Source organism: Aythya marila, assembly GCF_965140915.1.
Source record: "Aythya marila genome assembly, chromosome: 2".
Taxonomy (NCBI): domain Eukaryota; kingdom Metazoa; phylum Chordata; class Aves; order Anseriformes; family Anatidae; genus Aythya; species Aythya marila.
In genome coordinates this window covers 121,806,043-121,828,550 of record NC_139043.1, presented here as the reverse complement: position 1 = coordinate 121,828,550, position 22,508 = coordinate 121,806,043, and the positions used below count along the sequence as shown (strand labels likewise).

General features: G+C 35.7%; 1 protein-coding gene across 2 annotated transcripts in view; it reads right to left on the bottom strand.

Moving 5' to 3' along the window:
• PREX2 (phosphatidylinositol-3,4,5-trisphosphate dependent Rac exchange factor 2) overlaps positions 1-22,508 on the bottom strand; it is a 181,402-nt gene that overhangs the window by 99,076 nt on the left and 59,818 nt on the right. For both annotated transcript variants that reach the window (XM_082755020.1, XM_082755019.1), the window contains 6 exons: positions 19,462-19,595; positions 17,673-17,776; positions 10,301-10,450; positions 6,880-7,024; positions 5,268-5,368; positions 506-609 (listed from right to left, as the gene is read on the bottom strand). In XM_082755020.1, coding sequence (XP_082611146.1) covers positions 506-609; positions 5,268-5,368; positions 6,880-7,024; positions 10,301-10,450; positions 17,673-17,776; positions 19,462-19,595 — 738 coding nt within the window. The remainder of the gene's footprint in view (positions 1-505; positions 610-5,267; positions 5,369-6,879; positions 7,025-10,300; positions 10,451-17,672; positions 17,777-19,461; positions 19,596-22,508) is intronic.

Here is a 22,508-nt window from a genome sequence, read left to right as displayed (position 1 = left end):
TTCTATGTCAAAATCATGAGATGAGTTTAAAGGCAACTTTGTTCAATAGAAGTGTTACACCTAGTAGTGTAGATGGATACTAATACCCATGTTTAAACATCTATGTGACTCTTGATTTACTGCTTTGTTAAGACACTAATACAAGACACTCTGAATTTTATTTTTATTTAATCTATATGTAAGTTCAAATCTATTAAGATGGATTGAAAAATGCAATGGACTGAAATGCCAGCCTCAGAATTACCCAGAAACACAGGCAATGCATCCCACATATGAAATCATGAAGTAATTAAAATACATTTTTAATTCCATATTTAAAATATGTAACAACAAGGCAAGATCTTCCCTTACAAATGGAAAATTAAGTTTGATTCACATAAATATAAAGTCAGGCAAGCGTGAAGGAATGTTATGTGTTCTAGCATAATATTTTATTTTATTTCTCAAGCAGAATCTCAATTTCTGGTGCATTCTTCCTAATAATAGCAAATGTTCCATTATGTACCTTAGAAATCACTTCCTGCATCTCATTTCTTGGATAGTATGTTCCATCATCGTATCGGAATCTGTACAGCATGTGTTCAGGTTTGAATTGGTGCTTATCTGTAACTAAATTAAAAAACAAACAAACAAACAAAAAACACCACATGTATAGCCAGGTTACTTTCTACAGAAATACACAAAAAGAAGGTCAAAGTCATTCCTTCAAATAATAGTCCGTTACATGATAGATTTCAGACAGGGAGGGTAGGAAGCATGAATAAATCATCTGCCCTAAGTTCCTTTATGTCACAGATGATGATATTTCTCACAACATTTAAGTAGCCCACAGGAAACAAAACAATTTTAAGTAATGGGCAAAGAATAAGAACAACAAACAGCCTGGAACAGCCTAGAACATCAGGCATTCAAGTGTGTTCAGTGCATTTGCAACCTTTATCAATCAAATAGCCAAAAAGACAGCTTCTTTTGCAATTATCAATGTATTGTTTCACATTATTTCCTGTCCTAATTCTTGCTAAGGCCAATCTCAGATGAATCAATAAAGAACCCTTCATAACACATTTGAATAGTCCTGCACTTGAGAGCAAAGAAGGCCTGTCTTCCTCTATATATAGCCAGCTGAAGGTCTTCAGTGCAAGAGACTTGCAATCATCTGTTAAGTCAATATACATGGTCCTTGTCACCAAAGACCCCTGAAAAAGGATCTTAGCAGGTGGGTTTCCATTCAGCAGTTTTAAAAGATTTCAACAACAAACCTCACAACTTCAAATATTTCTTCAAAAGTCACATCAAGGGAGGCTGTAGCGAGGTGGGGGTTGGCCTGTTCTCCCACGTGCCTGGTGACAGGACGAGGGGGAATGGGTTTAAGTTGAGCCAGGGGAGTTTTAGGTTAGATGTTAGGAAGAACTTCTTCACTGAAAGGGTTGTGAGGCACTGGAACAGGCTGCCCAGGGAAGTGGTGGAGTCACCATCCCTGGAAGTCTTCAAAAGACGCTTAGATGTAGAGCTTAGGGATATGGTTTAGTGGAGGGCTGTTAGCGTTAGGTTGGAGGTTGGACTCGATGACCTTGAGGTCTCTTCCAACCTAGAAAATTCTGTGATTCTGTGATCATATGATACAAAACTTCTCATGGAAACAGGACTACAGTAAGGCCTTCTGAAAAAAAGCTGATTCAATTGATGGCTGAGGACAGCAGGAAGCACTGGCACCATCCTGGGATACTGTATTTATTATTGGTTTGCTTGAAAATTTAAGCTTTAATTTGAAAGGAAATTTGCATGCCATCTACTATTAAAGGAGGCTATCATAAGTTGAGTCTTATGAGGAGTGGCTGAGGGAACTGGGATTGTTTAGCCTGAAGAAGAGGAGGCTCAAAGGAGACCTTATTACTCTCTACAACTACCTGAAAGGAAAATGTGGGGAAGGAAAAAATTCGTTCTCAGAAAGAGTGGTTAGGTATTGGAACAGGTTGCCCAGGGAAGTCACACCTGAAGGTGTTTAAGACAGATGTGGGGACATGGTTTAGTGGGTAATATTGGTGGTAGGTGGACAGTTGGACTAGATGATTTTAGAGATCTTTTCCAACCCTAATGATTCTGTAATTCTTTAATGTCTTTGTTTATCAGAGTAACAAGCCTGATAGTGTTAGGTAATTCTTCATCCCTTCCTATACCAAGGAAGGAAGATATCTATTCCTATACCTACAATATCAATCCATTATCCTCTTCAAAAATGTAGTTGAACACCACAGACTTTACATAGTAAGGTGTCTTCTCTAACCACTGCATCATTTTTCACACACTGTCAAGCTCTTCAGTATATCCACCAATCATCTGATACATGGACATAAAATCAGGACATCATATATACAGTGTTTTCACCAGTGTCATGAAAAAGAAAATAACTTCTCTACCTGCACTTGATATATCTACTGATTGTAAAGCCCAGGACATTACTCTGATTGCCTTGAACTCATGGTATGTGCTGAGGTGATTTATCTACAATGACCCCTTAGCTTTTTACATATCATTAGCTCCCAGTACATCAGATACAGACTACAAAATTCTCATATATAACGCCTAGCATAAGTATTGAAATTGATTTTACTGAACTGTGACCATTTAACTCAGGAATAAAAGATACCTTCTAGTTCTGTAATTGAAAATAATTTGTTACTGTTGGAGAAAAGATATATTCCAGTAGATCAATGTACATTAAGAGTTTTTAAAACCAGCAACTACAGAAGATAGAAAAAAAAAAAAAAAAAAAAAAAAAAAACACTGCCAGGATCATATTGCTTAAGGTCAAACTGTTCCTTGCTGTTACAGAGATGCACAGAGAAGGAACCATGACTGCAAAGCACCTTTCCATTCTTGCATGCCCATGAAGAACAGAACAGGTTCTGCACTCTGAAGAGCATTGCTTTGTAGCATTTGTAGTCATTTGTAGGAAACCAAACAAGGATGCTCCTGACTCAACTGCATTGTGTTACCTACTAAATATATTGAGGGAAGCTGTGAGAGAAGCTGTAAATCACTATTCATTGGGCACAAGGAGAGGCAGGTTGTTTTAGCATTCTATGATATAGATGTGATTTGGCTCAAGAGGAAGAATAGATTATCTATCAGCCACTAGTATCAACTAGTATGAGCTGTACATTTGCAAGTCCATAGTTTCAAACAGTTAAGTATGCTAAAATGCTCATTACTACATAAGGAACACCAAGTTGTTTTGTGTGTCACTACCAACCATCTATGTGTACTTTGTTTGGAGATAAGTATTTTATAGGGCATATGCCAAGAAAAGAGAACTGATCAGGTTTAAACTGGTCTTTAATTTTTGCTTTTCTGCCACGGTAATATTTACTCAGATCAGTACACCAATCCAGGAACTGCACAACCATATAAATACCTTTTTATTTTAAATCATCTGATATTTAAAATAAGCTGATATTCAGATATTTTTGTAGCTACAAAGCTCCTTATTGCCTTGAGAGGAAGCTTCCACCTCTAACCATCAGCAACAGGTGACCAGACAAAGTATCTCAGTACATTGGCTGATTAATTTTAAGCTGTTTCAGATATAAGAGAATGCCACCAGGTGGATTTAGGATAGCAACATATAAACTGTTTTTTCCTTTTGCAAAACTGGAAAAAGAAAAAAAAAAAACACGGAACAGCCATAACTTGCCAGAGTTCACACACCAGGAAGTAAAACAATGTCCATCACAGTGTGGGTCTTGCATGGCTAGAATGAAGCATATGCTAGAATATGCTAAATCTAACAAAGCCCCCTACAGCATTTGCAATGTGAGTAACAGCCAAACTTTCTTTCTCCCTTGCTCCCTCTATGAAAACAGATGGTTCATTCAACTTTATTTTAAGAGTTCTATTTTCACTGAACCACAGCTGGATCCACTATTCAAAGTAGCATGTCTGGCTCAAATTTCTATGCTCTAATATAATTACCCTTTTATCTCATGAAATTACACAATATTCATTTAACTCTGTATTGAGAAAGTCTATCAATGTATTTGGGATGTAAATTACAAGATCAGGAGAAGAATCTTTGGCAACAGAATCATTCCATTGAAAACAATTCTGTGTGTGTAGTAAACATAATAGCATCTGACATTTGAATGATGGTTGAAGAAAATCATGTAGACTGACATTAAAGCATTAAAGACTACATGACTACTGATGAATAACTTCAATGTTTTTCCTCCTACTCAGTGTATATTCAAAATGCACATAGCCAAGTGGCACTCAGTTACTCCCGCTTTCCTTTCAGCCAAGAACACTGAAACCATGGTGGCAAAGAACGTACAAAGTAAGTATTGAATTAATTACTGGTTTAAGTATTTATGTATCAAAATGTAAATTATCAGAGATTCCTTCTAAATTTACACCCTGGATCTATGCCAGAACAGCACCTAACTTTGCAACTCTTTCACTAACTGATTTTTAAAGTTACTGAACCTAAGTCAAACATGCCTTAAAAAGTGGAAGCATCTTCACTTTGCTTATAATCCTGATGGATTATAACTTCCAAACGGAAAAGAGACAAGAACCTGCTGTGGTAAGAAGGCTTGATATGAAAAATGCTGCCAATTCAAATTACCTCAAGAAATCAAACCTTTTTGGCTCAAAAACTAAACCATTTCAGCGATGCTTCTCTCCAGAATGAGCTTAGCACAAATAGTTGACTGAAAATTTAAGCATAAAAATTTGAATTTTAGCAACTCTACAAACCAGAGACAAACAGGGCCTGAAAATTCACATGTTTAAACTTTTGTGTTCTAGGTTGGTTTTACCTGCTAAACTTGTAATTCCTAACAGAGGATCAGGCATATTTATCAGCAGCCAGCTGTAACATTTTTTGCTATCTACAATGCTAATTCAAATATGTGTCCCTAAAAGGCCTAGCCTAACTAAAAAGCTTAAATCCTTAAAAAAAACTCTGCCCTCCTTTCTTCACCTCAAATTTATTTTTGGTTATAACAGAATAGCAATGTCTCTGTAGGTCCCTGTTTGCAACGTTGTGATCCCAACAGCACAGATCTAATCTAGTTATATCCATGGAGGTTATGCAGTAAATCTTCCAGGCATGGGCAAGGGCCCCATGAGGTCCCTGTAAGGATATAATGCAGATTCAACAAGCTGCCTTGCATTAATGAGACCATCATTTTATAAAACAAAATTAAGTCCACTCTAATTACAACAATTACCTTGAAAACAAGTAAGTTAAAACTAATTATATTTACCATGATGGATAATGCCATTCTCTAATAAAGCTTGGCCAAGATGAACGCCTTCTTCAGATTTGTGTATCTCTCCAATTTCCAATAACCAGGACACAAATTCACTGAATTAAAACAGATACAAAAAAAGAAAAATTGAAATGTCATTCCACTACATCTACTACATTTTCTTCTTAGTTGCAAGACAAGCAAGGTTCCTTACTTAGTAAGTGCTTCTTAAGCCTTTAGAATGACCTTTAGAATGTCATATCATCTTTTAAAAAATGATTTCCACTTTTTATCATTTAGAAATAATACATAAAGGTTTCCCTTGACATGTCTTTTCTTTTCTGTTCAGAAGTTTTATCTAGCACATGATAAATATGCCTTTGTTTTCCATGATTTTCTAAAGTAGAATAGACAAATTTGACTAGACAGTCAAATATAAGAAAATCCCAGGCACACCTACTGCACCTACACAGGGAAGATATCCTCTGAAGGCAGACCATAATGCAGCATGAGAGAACAGTAGGCCTGTTATTTCTGAGACGTCCTGAGCACATAAACAAAGCATATAGTGCACATCCAAGAAATACCAAGTTTATTTCACGGTAAATCTGATGCAGTTCAGAGATATCAATTTTATGGTACATAAAATATTTCCATGTCTGTTAAAAATCAAAATAGCAGTTTAGTGAGGCAGTGCAACATCCATATTAATGGGTTTTAACTATTGACCCACAGACAAGCAAAAGCATAGTTTGGAAGGATCCACTTCAAAGATGGAACAGAAAAGCAAACTTTTGACAGTCAGTTTAAATGTTTTACATGGCTCCATACCAGGAGCGTGTTGTTTATCTCCTTCCAACAGTCGCTCTAAGGAGATGATTCAATCACAACTCAATAATTAATCTTAATCCTCATTTCAACTCTCACCAGCTACATGACTTTGGACAGTACCTGAAAATCTCTTATTTCGTTTCCTCTTTTGAACACAGCAGTGAGGATCTTCATCACAATGTGCTTGTGTAAAACAATCACTGTACTATAGAAAAATACTCCATGCTAATCTGCCTTACAGTCAGATGAAATAAGGGATAAACTTTCTGCCCCAAAAAATGTTTTTCTGTAACATATGTAATATCATGCTACCTATTGCTTTCTCCTCCTTGTGCATTCAGTCTCCTTAAGCCATAGGTACATTATGACATTCTAAAGATTCTCCTCTTAACAGGGTTTAATTTTTAAGCATATAAATTGCCTTTAATAACTCGATACCTGATATTCAGACAAGAGGAGAAGGGAACAGTTTTAGAGTCAGATTTTTAAAGTGGATTAAAGCAAATTTGGCACTCTAAAATGCATCAAAAACAGTTGAGAATTATTTACCTAAAGAAACAATTTTATTTGATGCATTTTCTATGTTCAACATGCCTTTGCAGCCTTGGCCCTTTAAAAAGGTATTTTGGGATTTGAGTACATATCCATAAATTTCAGGCAGAACAATTTACATTTTGGCTAAATTCTGGGAGGCAAATAGTCCTAACAGACATTACAAATAAAGTGTGGTTTTCATAAAATCCCAAAGAAGATATAAAAGCTGCTTAAAAATCATGCTATAAAATGCATGTAATACCTTCCAAGAAAGCACTTGGGGAAAGTGGTTAATTTCCTCTTCCTGTCTTTGATGAGATTCCCTTGTTTGCACATCATTTTGTATAGTCTTTCTCCTTGCTCAGAGATCATCACCCAAGTGTCTTGTTCCATGCCCAATTTTAAACCTGTCAAAAATACAATAAAATTTTATGAAGTGATACCGTCATTATATTTCAGTCTTCAACAGAATAGACAATACTAATATTCTACATATAAAAAAGTAAAAGGAGGTTTTTCCATTATTTTGCTCAGAATCAAGATCTATTTATGAACATCTAACCTTCATAAAGCATAATCAAATGATATCTATAAATTCCTCACAGTGAAGTCAAATTGTTACTGAAAATGTACACCTATACTAACATCACTTTTGATATTGCAGTAATAAATATTAATGCTGTGATTTTCAATGACTTCAGCATATGAATGTTCAGAAAGAAGGAGTCTTCACAAATTTAAAGTAAAAGGTCCATATTTTTATTCTTGTCATCTGATAATAAAAATTCTCACATTTTCACAAAAATTTTCACAAACATTTTTCAGTTTTTCAATGAACTGTAACTAATTATCTGTTGTATACTTGTTAGTTTCATAGAGGATTAATTTAGCCCTTTTACACAAAATCACATGCACAACTTGATTTTTATTTTTGGGGGGACTTTCTCAACAACCAAAATCTATTGAGGGGGTTAGTTAAACATTTCTTCTTATTTTTTCCTGTTTTTCTTCTCAGGAAAATCATTACATTTTCTGAATAACAGATGATTGAAAACAGTTCTTGTTGAATTATGTATCATATTGGCCCCTCACAGAAGCTTGTTCTCCCAATGAATACCACAGACCTTCATAACCCATGTATTTTCTCTATAAACCATCTTAATTCAGGATAAAACCACACATTTCAGGAATGTCTTATATATATGTTCTCAGCTTCTCTCTAGATTTGCACATTTCTAAAATTTTAGCTATATATAATCAATATGAGTAGTAGTCTGCCACTTCTATAATTCTGAAGAAAAAAAAAAAAATGTAACATGGCATAAGAAAAAGATAACAAATTGGTCTCGGATACAGAAGTGTCTCTCATTACCCATGAACTGGTTAGTGGTAATGCCATACAAACATAAAACCTGACTTATTCCCAGGAAAAGAAAATCTAGCCAGTATACTTCTTTTGGAGCTAATAGGACATTGATGTTTTTATTTGTACTGACTGTTTGAATCATCAGCAGCATCACAGCACCATCAGCCTTGAAAATGTTCACCAATTAAGAAAAAAATCTAACCTTTTGAATGCTTCAGATGGTTACATGAAAGCCCCTAAACTGAAAGAAATACTTCCCAGCAAAAAGTTTCCAATTTGGCTTGATTTCTCTTAGCAAAGAAATAAAATCTATAAAGCGGTCCTAGTTATTAATTCAATAACCACTGAAATTTCTGTTAAAGTATTTCACCTGGGGCATCCTCTCCCTTCTGTTCAGCTTCTGCTTTATGAACTCCAAATAACGGCATAGGTTGAGCTTCCCTAAGTACATCGAATCTCCAAATCTCCCAATACTAATGGTCCAGAAAGCTCCAGCTACATGGCATACTCAAGCTGTATTTCCATGACCCATATTCTTTATTTATCTGGTCTGGTGATCACTGCTATCCACGGTTCTGCCTGAGATGTGGGGTCCACAGCACTGCTGTGAAGGAATGTGTGGGCAGGTCCTGCCACACCGTGCAGTAAGGGGGCAGTGACTCAAACAACACCCGCTCATAGCCCAAGAGATTTGTAAAGTGTGTACATTTGACTTAGCTGGTGTCTCACTTGCAAAGGAGACAAAGCACTGTTCTCACATGTGGTCACTTAGACCTCAGTGTAATTGTCTATAAATACATACTCGCATGAACAGGCTCCACGCCTTATTAAGTAAATATACAATTTAAGCATCTTTATGTTCACAATAAATAGGAAAATGCTTATAGCTACATTCAGATACAATATTTGAATTCCAAAAATGTATCTGTTTAGTTCCTGAGTAATTTGGCAACTTGCCAAATTAAGTTGATACATCCTGCATTGTTTATACAGATGTTTTGAAAAATGGTGTCAAGCTGAGGCAGGGAAGGTTTAGGCTAGACATCAGGAAGAGGTTCTTCACTAAGAGGGTGGTTGCGTACTGGAACAGGCTCCCCAGTGAAGTAGTCACTGCACCAAGCCTGCCTGAATTTAAGAAACATTTGGACTGTGCACTTACTCACGTGGTCTAAAACTTTGGGTAGACCTGTGCGGTTCCAGGAGTTGGACTCGATGATCCTTACGGGTCCCTTCCAACTTGGGATATTCTGTGATTCTATGAAATCTGTTTGTTGTTGTTGTTGTATTTGACATCATCTCTAGCACATTGGTTTTCATTTTTTATTCTAAAATGTTGAGCTTTTAGACCTCTAAAGCAACTTTTTAGCTTTTCCACTATTAATTCTTGAAGGCACTGTTAATTAGCCAGGGCTCAGACATTCTAGTTGAAACTCTGGTCCTACAGCAGATGTTATACAAACATCCAGTATTCAACTTAAAAAGACCAAAGAAAGTATTCTTATCCTCCATTTACAACAAAGGCACAAAACAATGGCTACTGAAACAGGACACAGAAAATCTACACTAACCAGGAACAGAAACACAGATCTGACTACAAGGTCATATTTTCTTTCAGTACTGAGGCTCCATACATCCTCACTGATTAGGATATTTTAGCTTGCAAATGAAATTAGCTCCAGAAGATGATGATGCGTCATCTATTCTGTGCTGGGTTCACCTTCAATACACAAGGTTATTTGTGGTCACATTAGAGATCAGGATTATATTTCAGCCAAGTATTCTTCCACCTTAATTCAGTGATTCAAAAGACAGTTGTTTGCAATGGTGATTTGTTACTTTCTTGGATGGGGAGAATGGATCAAAGATGTGGTTGTGGGTGTATTCTGTACCATTTCATGTTGAATCATCTGCATGAACTTAGAAAATCTGTTTATTTCAGCGCTTCAAATTTCCATTCACAAAATGTATACAGACCCCAAAAGGCATTTAGAATAGACCCTCATTTACCACAAGCCACAACATTTCACAGGCCTCAGTAAAATTATGATAATATTTTCTGGTTGAGGATAAGCTGAAAAATCTTAGATGAAATCATCTTCCCATTTACAAAATGACATTCACTACCAACACACATGATTCAAGTCATTATGTCCTTCCCAGTACTAGTTTGATTTATTTTTTTCCAAGCTGTTATTCATAAACCTTCAGTTGAACCTGATACCACAAGTTTGCCTAGCAGCTGTTTTGCTTTATATCTCAACATAAAAATACAGCATGGCTTTCTGGCACAGCAACATAAGGAAGTTTATTAACCTACCTTTTCGTCTCTCTCGCTCTTTCAAAATAGCTTCCAGCCATTCTTGCTTCTCTTCAGGTGTTTTTGCCATGCACACAAACCATTTGTTCTTTGCTGTGTTGTGGATCTTCCAGCCATTAATGACAGTGTGGCCACTGCTGTGATAGTCAGCTGGGAATAGATAAATTGGCTTAAAGAACAAAAACTCTTAAAAAAGAAATAGGTAATATATTTTAAGAACACCTTCTATTGTTATGCATAAAACTCATGAAATACAGAATAAAATAGAAAGAAAAACAGAACAAATATAAAGAATGTAAAATTATCTGTGCTGATTGTGAACTGTTATAACTTAATGAGCTATATTTTTTACTTCTAGTAAACTTAATGTGTTTTTTATAATGTGAAAGGGAATTGCCTGGCATATGGGAGCCATCAACCCTGAAGGTATTCAAAAGATGTGTAGATGTGGTGCTTAGTGATATGGTTTAGTGATAGACTCAGCAGTGCTAGGTTAATGGTTGGACTTTATGGTCTTAGAGGTCTTTTCCAACCTAAGTGATTCTATCGAAGAAGGTATGAATTCAGTACTAAAACAAGCTGAGCCCTCCTAAAAGAAAAGATCACTGTATTTAGAGTACTTTTGTTTGTGTTAAATAAATAATTCAATAAAAACCAGCATTGTGGTTTTGTACCTAAAATTATTCAGAGCTGCTCTGCTGATTGAATGATTTACTACTAAGTTTATAAACGGACCAAATATACAGTTACGGAAATGCAATTTTGGTTTGAAGAGTAAGCAAATCATAAATATTTGATACATTTTCACTGATATTTGATGCATTTTTACTTGCTATCTGAATAAAGAAATATATATATACTTAGTGATTACACAAGCTGAAATATTAAAAAAAAAAAAAACAACTATGACTTCAAAAATATGCATAACCAAATGTGTAATTTTTGAAATATGTTCCTAACAACCCTAATTTCAGTGTGCATATAGTGAGAGAGAGGTAACAATTGCTGCTGATGTTCTTAAACTTAATTAAACAAAAAATCTTGAACTTCTGCCTCTTAGCATGTAAACTGCTATGCTATAAAAAGCAGACCATTTACTGCTTTTTACTCCTTCTTGACTTACATGACATTTGATTTTAACATGCTAGTCTATAAATCTTATTCAGAAATTAGCTAAGCAGACTTCCTCTCTGAAACTGACACCCCTGTGTGAATATCCTTCAATAGGATTAGATGCAACTCCTGGGGGAAAATTCATGATGCATAAATGGCCTATGAAGCAAATACATTTTTTTGCATAAAAGACAGATTAAAACTAGAACTAGCAACTATTGTACAAATTATTACAAAAATCAGAAGGTCAGCATTCTCTCACCAAAAACTTTCATTATGAGGCAAGAAAGTCCTGGGGCCAGCCCTGAACTACTGTAATAGCTGCAGACCTCTTTACTTTGTAAATACAGCTTCATAATTCAGCCCTGTTTTGTATAATGAGATGGGATTTTCTGAAACTGAAACCCTTGCTGAAATGCCTGCTACAATTTATCATAAATCTCAGCAGACATGCTAGTATCCTTTCAATAACTCTGCATTTTAATAAGATGGAAAGCAGCCAAGTTTTGTACAGTGAGCTGGGAAATGTCAGGAACTACTAGAAAATCATGAGACTGATGGCTTATTTCTAAACCAAAAAAATTTTCTCATACTCACAAGAATATAAGCACAAGCAAGTGTAAACTACCCATCATATCCTTCATGCACCCTCAGAAAACCAAAAAAAGTCAGTGAAAAGAAAGAAGCCTCAGACAGAAGCTATCAGCTGACAGATTGCAGCCTTCTGGAGATCAGAGGCAGGAGGGCTGCTGGAGGAAGGAAAGTTAAGGTCCCTCTGTATTATTTATGCATGGACTTAAAAACCTGGCAATAAAGCATTAGCTGTGCCTTTTTGTTTACTTATTTTTAAGTTGCAGGTTAATATGTATTAAAAATAAAATCCTGTGGTCTTTGTTTCTATGCATCTGTCATCATAACACCCTTGTTTGGCAGGGAAATATTATGATCACTAATGCAGAGAACCATGGCAGTTATAATTGTGGCAAAAGATGTATGTCAAAAAGTACAGCTCAGACTCATACATGGCTTTAGACACAGATATTTCATTCTGGACAGAATTTTGGTACTAACTTAGTTTTTCTCCAAAATTGGCTCATCTAGCCACTTGAATATCCCAGTGTACAGATGGCTTTTCAAACACATAGCTCGCTTGGCTGCCGAGGTTCTGTAACTGCATGACCCTGAGCACTGACAGTGTGATAACACGTTTATCTCGTGCCATTACAAACTCACGGAATTCTCTGAAAAGCCCGATTAGCTGGGTGCTAAGACTGCTGAATGTTACACAGATGGCAATGAGTTAAGGTGGATGAAAACTGGTAGCTGTCAGCAAATTTTGCAATAGTAACCCACTATTGTGATGCCCCGGCTTGACTCAGCCTTTAACTACAACACCCCTGCTTTCTCTTCTGCTCACTGTGTTCCCCAAGATTACAATGCCTCAAGCAGTACGTCCTGCCCAATACTGCTGGCACAGTCATTTTCTGCTCAGCATTCCAGCATTCTGCTGCCATCCCATATGATCTCACACCACTTTTGGACTGGCTACTGGACAAAATCTGATCAAAATCTGCACAGATGTTGTCTGGCTGGCCAGCCAGGAGGTGTGCATGGGCCAGCTGCACAGGAAACACACACACTCTTCACAGAAAGGTGATCACATCTGCCAGTCAGGCTAAGGGAAGGATTTGCAAACCTGACTTTATGGTTAGAGCTGAAAGAAGAACATGAGACTTTGAGATGTTCCATGTAAAGCCTAAACAAGCATGCTTAACAAATCATCAAACTTCTAACTTCCCAAGAAAAGGTGATGAAAGATGACATCATCTTCTAATGATATTCTGTAATACATTAAAGCTTGCAATTTGAACTTTACTATGTTGTTCAAAATTCAAGACTCAAAGCTTTGAGGGATGCATACCAAGCAATTGGTTACAGCCACATGCAATAGAATTTGTTTCTCCACTTAAAATAAATAAATAAATAAATAAATAAAAATAAAAATAAATCCATATTTAAGGACTTCTAAGTTTCAGAGACTCTGGGTTCTTAGGAGCACCAATGCTCAGGAACATCAAGCACACAAGCACATAGTTGCTGCATAATCTCAGTTCCTTTCCAACTCCTTACATTTTTTCATTCAGTTCCTGGTTGTTACTATTATGTTGTGTTTTTTTTCTGTTTCATGCTTCATTTCAAGACAACAGGGAGCAGAATTAAAATAGTATAAAATACAATAAATCTGGTATTTCCTAAGTCTCAAGTGCTTGTCTTCATAAACTCGATAACACTCATCTAATGACTGATTAATGCCTTCAGCAATACACTTTTCTCTCAAAATTAAATTTTAAAAACTGAATAAAGAAAAAAAAAAGATACCTAACAATACCTTCAGAATATATGCACCTTTCTAATAATCACAAGTGGTTGTATAGCCACGTTGGCTTAAGAACACAAATAGTCTGCCCTGGTAATTAATATGCAATTCACTTTAATCAATGCAGTTGAAAAAGCAAAGTGCTTCATGATGTTGGGAAAAAAAAAAAAAAAAAAGTTTTCACCAATTCACCAATTTACTGCTCCGACAAAGCTTGAGCATCAAAGCTTCTCCACCACAGAAATATTTCTTTTTAGAAAAACTTTATTAATTTTTGTATGCGTGTCATTAGCATGACAATAAACCACACTAGGAATCTGTTTTCCTATCTCTACCTCTATCTCTTTTCCTAGCTCTACTTACTAGCTGCAGAGATTACATTCCTAGATCTATCAATGCTGACAGCAAACATACTCAGTTACCCAGACACCTGAAGTTCTGAGGTTCCTTATACCTAAAAAGCAGATGATCCCAAAAGTTACAGTAAACAACTTTAATGCTTACAAAAGCCCCATGAATAATACATGACAAAGGGTCATGCATAGCTATGAAAATATAAGCACTATGCCCCTAAGAGCTTGCACTCTAAATTAAGAATTATGGAAAATGATAGATAATTAAGGAGAGGAAAATACCAAAAAAGCACATGCAAAGCTAACATGAATGAGGCTCAGAACAGATTGCTACACTTGGGAATGAAATAAGGCAAAAAGAATGCAGCAGACTATTACTGGGTTACAGTTCAAATGTGAATGATTACATGAGATGAGAAACGACATCTGGGTGCCCCAAATGAGAACAGTACAGAAACCAAGACACAAGAAGGTTAAAAACGAGCATCATGGTATGGGTGAAAGAAGTGTCAGCATAGAAGTATGAAGAGTGAATTTCTGGCTAAAAGGAAGGAAAACAGGTGAAAAGGGGGGGGGGAGGGGAGGTATACCAGAAAAGCAAAGAAGGCTGCCACATACCAGTGGAATGACACAAATATTTCCATATTTTAAAAAGAACCACAGAAAGCAGAGACGAAGCAGCAATAATTACAATAAAATATTATTTTAGAATATTGGACAAACAGAAAATGAGAAAGCAGGAAACCTGGAGATGGGGAAAAAGAAGAGGTAAGAATAATACACAAAACAAAATAATAATAAAAAAATGAATTAATGTCTTGCAAGTGTGGAAAGTGTGGATTTTAGAAATGTTGCAAAAATCAAAGTGACAAGATTTGATATGATGCAGAAGAGGAAGTGGGAAGGAAGGAAGATGGCTTTCAGTATTGTTTTCAAGGCTATAGGAAATGGGAAGGGTTGCTAAATTTCATTTTGCTGGAGGAAATTAGACTACTGGTTTAGAGTGAAGAAGGAGATAATTTGTGTTCAGCTAAATTTTACTTGAATATTCACTGAGGATGAAGATGAATGGGCAGGAATAAAAATGGACAAAGTAAACAAGACCAAGGAATGGAAAGCTAGAACAACCAACTGAAGAAAGTTACAGCAAACTTGAGAAATACAAGTGAAACGGAGGATGGAAGCAATATTTGCTAAAGACAATACTTAAAGCATGCCAATATGTGGAATTGGAAGCAATAAAAGAAAATGCCATAAAGTCCTTCATTCATCAGGAAGATGGTCACTGCAAGTTTCTGTGGCCACAGTAACATCACCAGTTTTAAGTAAAGAGACAGCTGATTGGTTTTCTATGAAAAAGAATTTTCAAAGCCATAGAAAAATGGAAAGAAAAATCTGTTTTCCAGAAAAGATATATGAAAATCAAACAAGAATGGAAAAAAGTGGAAAATACATACTTATACATACATACTACACTATACTTATTCAAATACATACAACAAGTGGAAATGCATACTTATTGTCAAGTCTGAGAGAAGACCACATGCATATAACAACAAAATCAGAAAACCTAGGTCACATGGTAACGGAAACATGAAAACTATCTTTTATTTCTAATGTGCATACAAGGAAGCTGAAGGAAAATAAATGGATGGTAGTAAATAACAGGTGATATAAAAGACCAAAATATTCAATTGTCTTTTTTACATAAGCAAAATGCTAACTGAGGTTTCATATTTCTCACAAATAAGACTAACAACTAGATGGGAATACAAACTAGAAAATGGAAATAGCAGGCTAAATTATGTTCAAGTCAGTGAGGCCTGATGAAATTCAATATAGTCCATTTACAGAAACCTCTACTAACAATTTGGCCTGGTGAAGGACATAGCCCAAGCAGATGTCAAAGAATTACTGTGAAATTTGTTCTATAAAACAAAGAAAACCTATCAAGCGTGACCCTTGCTATACCTTTTATTTACCATTTTCCAGTAGTTTTATCGAGAAATCAAATGGTTTGTTTATGGAACCAAAGCAAGGAGAATTGCAAGAACTCCAGGGAACAAAGTATGAATTCCAAATTCCTAAGAAATTGTAGAAAGAGTTGGTCTTCAGTAAAATAAAATTTAGTAGAGGTAAGAAAGCAATTATTAGTAATTACCCATATACACTAATACAGTATAGAATATGATGGGATAGATAGCAGTACTGCACAAAAGGATCTGGTGGTACACTAGATCAATAAAGTATTAAAAAAAAAAAAAAAAAAAAAAAAAAGTGAAGCCAAGCCGTTGTGGGATTACTAATAGACAATCCATGTACAGCAACAATTATTCTGTAATTATTCTGTTCTACTTGGCACCAGCAAAGTTTCAGCTCTGGACACCATTCAATACAAAAGAGGCAGACAAACTGGGGGAAAAAATCACCAAAAGACACAAAAAATAATAAAAATGTAGAAAACATGGCACATGAGGCACATGACAAAAGGTTGAAAGACTTACAAAGAAGAGATGGAAGACAGACCTAAGAGCCTTCCAATAAATAGAATGGTATTCAGACTGTTCTCTATACAGTAGAGTAAGTGAACTATTTTGAAAACAAATAAACACAAAATTACTAGAAAAAAAAAATCCTCACTTGTAAGAAATATTTAACTTCTGTGAAGAACTGAAGCAGCTTATTTAAGCTGTACAATACTTGTTATTTCGGTTCATTTTTAAATAGAAGTTACTTTCATAAATGCTTGGGATCTACAGTAGGGAAAATGCTTGGGATCCACATATGGGGAAAATCTAATGCTGTTTTAAAATCAGGACAAGTAATAGATAACTTGCTGAAATTTCCTTCAGACATATATCTGCAACGCCATTACAAGTTTATTTTTCATTTTGTTTTACATTAAACAGCCCCAAATATTTCAGGCTTTCTTTAGTAATTATGAGGAAATAATAATCAGGAGGAAAAAAAGTTTCAGAAAACTCAAGATTATAAAATAAAAAGTAACATTTATAGAAATATTTGGGGTTTTCATTTCTCTAATGTTTATCAAGACAATTTCAAGCAATCATATGGATTATATCCCTACAGCTACTTTGAAAAACTTCCTTTTTCTTAAATACTTTTATTACAATTTCAGCATTTGTAGTGTTTGAGGTTTCATTCCAACAGAGGTAACTTTCCCATCTGCTTGTACAAATACATCACATTCCTAGGGATAACCTATCTAGCAGTGCTGTAATGCTGTAAAGTGAAGTTAAATATACAATTTCAGTTCAGCAATAAATGTCACCTTATTTTATTATTCTGTTTATGTTGGTGTAAAACAGTCATCTATGACTGCCCAGCTAGTAAAGTATGGAAGCAGTGAAGTGTCACAGAAGCAGAGTTTTGATAAGAGCACTTTTAAAGTAGCATTTTATAATTTCAAAGTACTAGAAGCCTCCATCCTCAAAGAAACCATGCAGCTTCATCTGACTTATCACCCTGAAAGACTACTTTAGTAAATTAGCAGCTAAAATATACTCACCTGTTCCATCATCTACATTCTCTACTTCCATCACTTCTGTGTTTATTCTGCCCCGAAAAAGGTAACGATGGCCATCAGTAGATGCTTTGCTGTTCTTCAGTCGCCTGATAAGAGAAAGAGATGATGAGCAAGTCACCCACAACATTGTGTTATGTTTCTGTATTGCTACTTGTACATGTAGCATCTAAAGGAAACTGTCAAGGTCACAATTCATTTATACATGTCTAATCAAATTGTACCATTCCTGAATGGGCCACTGCTGATGCTAAAGCAAAGATGCCAACTCTGGCAAGACTAAGCTTCAAACTGGTAGATGACAAGAGTTTATCAGCAAAGCCTCGCTCTAAATGTCCTGTTCCAACACTTTGATACTTACATGCCACACTCTGTCATTAAAGACAAAATAATGCACTGGGAGGACGTGTCCTCCTAGCTGGTTTAGCCTCCTTATATTTATAAAGAAATTCAATACAAGATTAGCATGACTGAAAAAATGAAATAACACTTTTGGATGTAAATCTTGCCCTACACACACGTACATGTATGTTAGCCTCATATGTGGCACTTATGCATGGAAGAACTATGAACACATTTTTTCTTCCACACATAAAAGTTAACCAAAAATTGTACTTAAGAATTTCTGGTATTTTGGAGGCAGTCAAGGCCTTTTGAGACTCCCAGTCCTAAGCAGCTTTTCTCACATAAGATAAACCAGAGATGATTTTCTGTCCATTTCAGCCCATAATGATAATTAATACTGTATTTCAAACAAAAGTCAGTTCCTGAGAATTAATGATCATCTGAGTTCTGACCTTCCCTCACTCCAGAGAGATACTAATCTTCAGAAAACGACCTGCCTCTCAATCATTACTGTCTGAGTAACTCCATTATATTATAAGCTGCTTATTCAAAAACTGAATGATATATTTTAAAAAAATAGCAGCAAATATAAAGGTTCAGTATATTTTTTCTTTACAAAGTGAGTTAAATCCAGTAATCCTAGAGAACATTTTATCCATGAAACCAAAGCTTAGTGATCCATGTTTATACATGTTATACAACTCTGCAGCAAAAGGATGTTTAAAAATTACATAAAATGTATTTTATTTTGGCAGGGGTATTAGAGAACATTTCCAAGGTCTATTATGTTTCCAGGAATCTACCAAGGATCTAGCAATATGCGTATTCAGTGGCTACTGAAAGCAGTTTCTGGATCAAAGAAAGAAACTCAAGCAGTTTAAAAAGGGACACCTGTACACAGAATCCTTATTCCTCAGAAGCGTAAGAGCACTGAATGAACATTAACTGCAGAAGGTTGTTGCTGACCTACAGAATTACTCCCTGCAATGCAGCAAGAAGCAGCATTCTGGCTCTTTTCCCTGATTAGAAATACAAAGACTTGAAACACTTGAAACTTTAGAGACTAATTTTACAGCATAAGCTACAATCCTAATGTGTTTAACTAAAAATTCAGTCTGTTTACCCTTCCTAGAAGAGCGTGAGACCACCACATAGTACCTGTTGTGGAAGTCTGATGAAACAGATTCCTTCTCCCTCTATTTCACCATTTGGTTTCTGCATTCCTACAAATTTTTTCCAATGTTTGAATTAAATGCAATTCTTACTGGATGAAGGGTTTCCTCTGAAAATACTTAGGTTTATATTGCAATTAACTACAGTAAACACTTTTGTATTGTTCAAATGTTGTTAAGAAAAAGCATACAGAGAACTAGTTCTACTGTAAGAAAAAAACACAAATGATTTTTCAAAGTATAAATGGACCATTTACCTATGCTTTTTTTTGCAGTAGACCAAAAGGTTATCAAACAGAAAAAATATCCGCTCTTGAATATTTCCTGCTGAGATTTTCAGAAGTAGTCCACTCCGCAGCATTTCTGTGCATGTGTCAGTGATGTTGGACCCCTAAAATTAATGGGAAAGTGATCAATCATTTTTGTTTTGTGTTAACTGAAGGATTCTGTAGTAAGAAAGGACAGAATTTCTTACGCAAACACAATTCTCTGAAAACACCAAGACTAAAACTTATGGTAATTTCTTACATTTTAACTAAATAATAATTTCTAATGTTTACTTAATAATGTTTAACACCAGCTTTGTATTCACCAGGTATCATAATTAACTAGGAGAAGGGTTTGTTGCTTTATTGGATGTTTAAGATTCATCATTAAAGTTTCCAAATTATGTCACTTCTGTGCACGAGATCTCTCATGACAAATCAGGCCAACTTTATAAAACAAGTCTTATCCTTTGTGATTTTAATATTTAGTAAGAAAAGTCTGCAAATGAGGCTTTGAAACACATAATCTATGCCAAAATTAATTTGGAAGCTGAGGTAACCTCAAACTTGAAAGTCATTTAATGTATGCTTCCATACTAAATTGAGCTAGACAGAATCAAACCAAAAAAAGTAAGGTTTAAAATTTAGGAAAAAATAATAGCGGCATCTACAAGTAAGACTAGCATACTTCTCCTTAACGTACTCTGAAGACATCAGAATTTTGTTAATCTTTATATGTTTGGAATGAAATTTCCCATGCCTCATTATTGCTTGAAGCAGATTTTTTTTTTTTTTTTTTTATGAAAACAAGGCAGGCATTTTCAACAAACTTAATCAAAAAAAAAGCAACTTTAACAAAGAATAACATTTTCCCAAAAATATTCCTATGACAAATTCCTAGCATTTCAATGCCTTACAAAGATGAATGAACCTCTCAAAGAATCCTGCCTTTAAATCAAGGTGCACTATTTCTGAAAATCATAGAATCATTGAATCATTTAGGTTGGAAAAGACCATTAAGACTTAAGATCATCAAGTCCAAATGTCAACCTTACATTACGAAGTCCATAACTAAACCATGTCCCTAAGCACCACATCTAGACATCTCTTAAATACCCCCAGGGATTACTCAACCACTTCCCAGGGCAGCCTGTTCTAATGACTGTTCGAACCATTTCTTCACCCTTTCCATAAAGAAATTCGTCCTGATATCCAATTTAAACCTCCCCTCGTGCAACTTAGGGTCATTTCCTCATGTGCTATCACTTGTCACCTGGGAAAACTGACCAACACCTACCTCACTGCAATGTCCTTTCAGGTAGTTGTAGAAAGCTATGAGCTTCAGCCTCCTTTTCTCCAGACTGAACAACCCCAGTTCCATCGGCCACCCCTCTTGTCTTGTTTCCTAGTCCCTTCACCAGCTTTGTTCTTCTGTGAACACATTCCAGCAGCCCAGTATCTGTCTTACAGTAAGGGGCCCAAAGCTGAACACAGTACTTGAACACCAGAGGAAGATTACCTCCCAAGTCCTGCTGGCCACACTATTTCTGACAGAAGACAGGATGCTTTCTTGGCCACATGAGCACACTGATGTTCCTGGTCCTTTTCTGCCAGGCAACTTTCCAGCCACCCTTCCCCAAGCCTGTATCACTGCAGAGGTTGTTATGACCCAAGTGCAGCACCCAGCATTTAGCTGTGCTGAGTGCCATACAAGTCCATGCTCCTGTGGGACAGTGACCTTCTGTACTTGTTCTATATGAGTCAAGCCATGAAATCCTATTGATAATTATGCATACACCCATGGCTCAAGGAGCTTCCTAATTTCAGACAGTCAACATTCAACCTGCAAAACCTGCAAAAGGCAGGGCTTTCCTTTCATCTACACATGTTCTGAATGACTTTTACTTGCAGTCGCTGTAGTTACTTCCTCTTCTTGATCTAATCACAGCAGCCCAAAGAAAAATGTATTCAATTAAGAGCCAAGAAGCAATCTTGGGTTCCGTTCTCAGCTCTTCATCTTACCATACATCCTTTGTACGTCACAGTCCTGAATATTGAGCAATAGCTCAGACTCTGCTCTAAGGGGAAAGCAGGCTGTTTACAGAGATGATAAGAGAGATTGTACAACTATAACAGTGGAGCATAATTTGGGTCTCTAAATCAAGCAACTTCAGTATCAGTGCTAACTAACCATTCTTGTTTCCACTTAGGATCAAATGAGGCAAAAATGAATGTCATCTCTAGCCACTAAGACAGAATAAACACCAGAAGCTGGTATATTAATTTACAGTTTTATTTGAAACCAAACACTGAAACACCTTAGCACATTCTGTAATATAAATTAAGCATAAATTAGAACTGAATTTAATTCTTGCTGACAACTACAGAAAAGCAAGTTGTTTCTTTCCATTCCATTTCATAGCTTCTGTACATTAAAAAGAGTAATCAATGTTATGCTGCTTTTAAAATTTGTTGGCATTTACTTTTAAAAGGCTGGATTTTTAAAAGGTTTTATTTATTTCCTTGTTTTTACAGAAAAAAAAAATCAGCTGGAAAATTATAATTTTTCTATGTACACCAAATATTTCAGCTTAAGGCTTCAAAACTGTTTCAGCAGTTTCAGTTTTCAACAAAAGGGTGTATTTTTTCATAGAAAGCATTTCATGAAATCATTTCATCTCTTCTTATTGAAATAAAAAAATCATTTTCACTGTAGAAAAGTATAACCTTTTCCCAACAGTCCTATCGAGTTCTGCTAGTATGCCAGAATCATGTCTTAAAATATCATGTTCTATACATATGTTAAATGTATGTAATTCAGGTTACTTGAATTCCTAAGATTTACCTAAGTCATTAAAGTTCAGCATTGCAATATCACAGTAAGTATTATCTGTGTCACATTACTACCCTCTGCTATTGTTTTGTTCTTCATTTTCCTCCTGTTCTAATGCAAACTGCTAGATGATGAAAAAACCATTCTAAATATACTTTTTTTCCCTCAGAGACCTCCCTTCCAAACACTCAACAATGTTAACTTC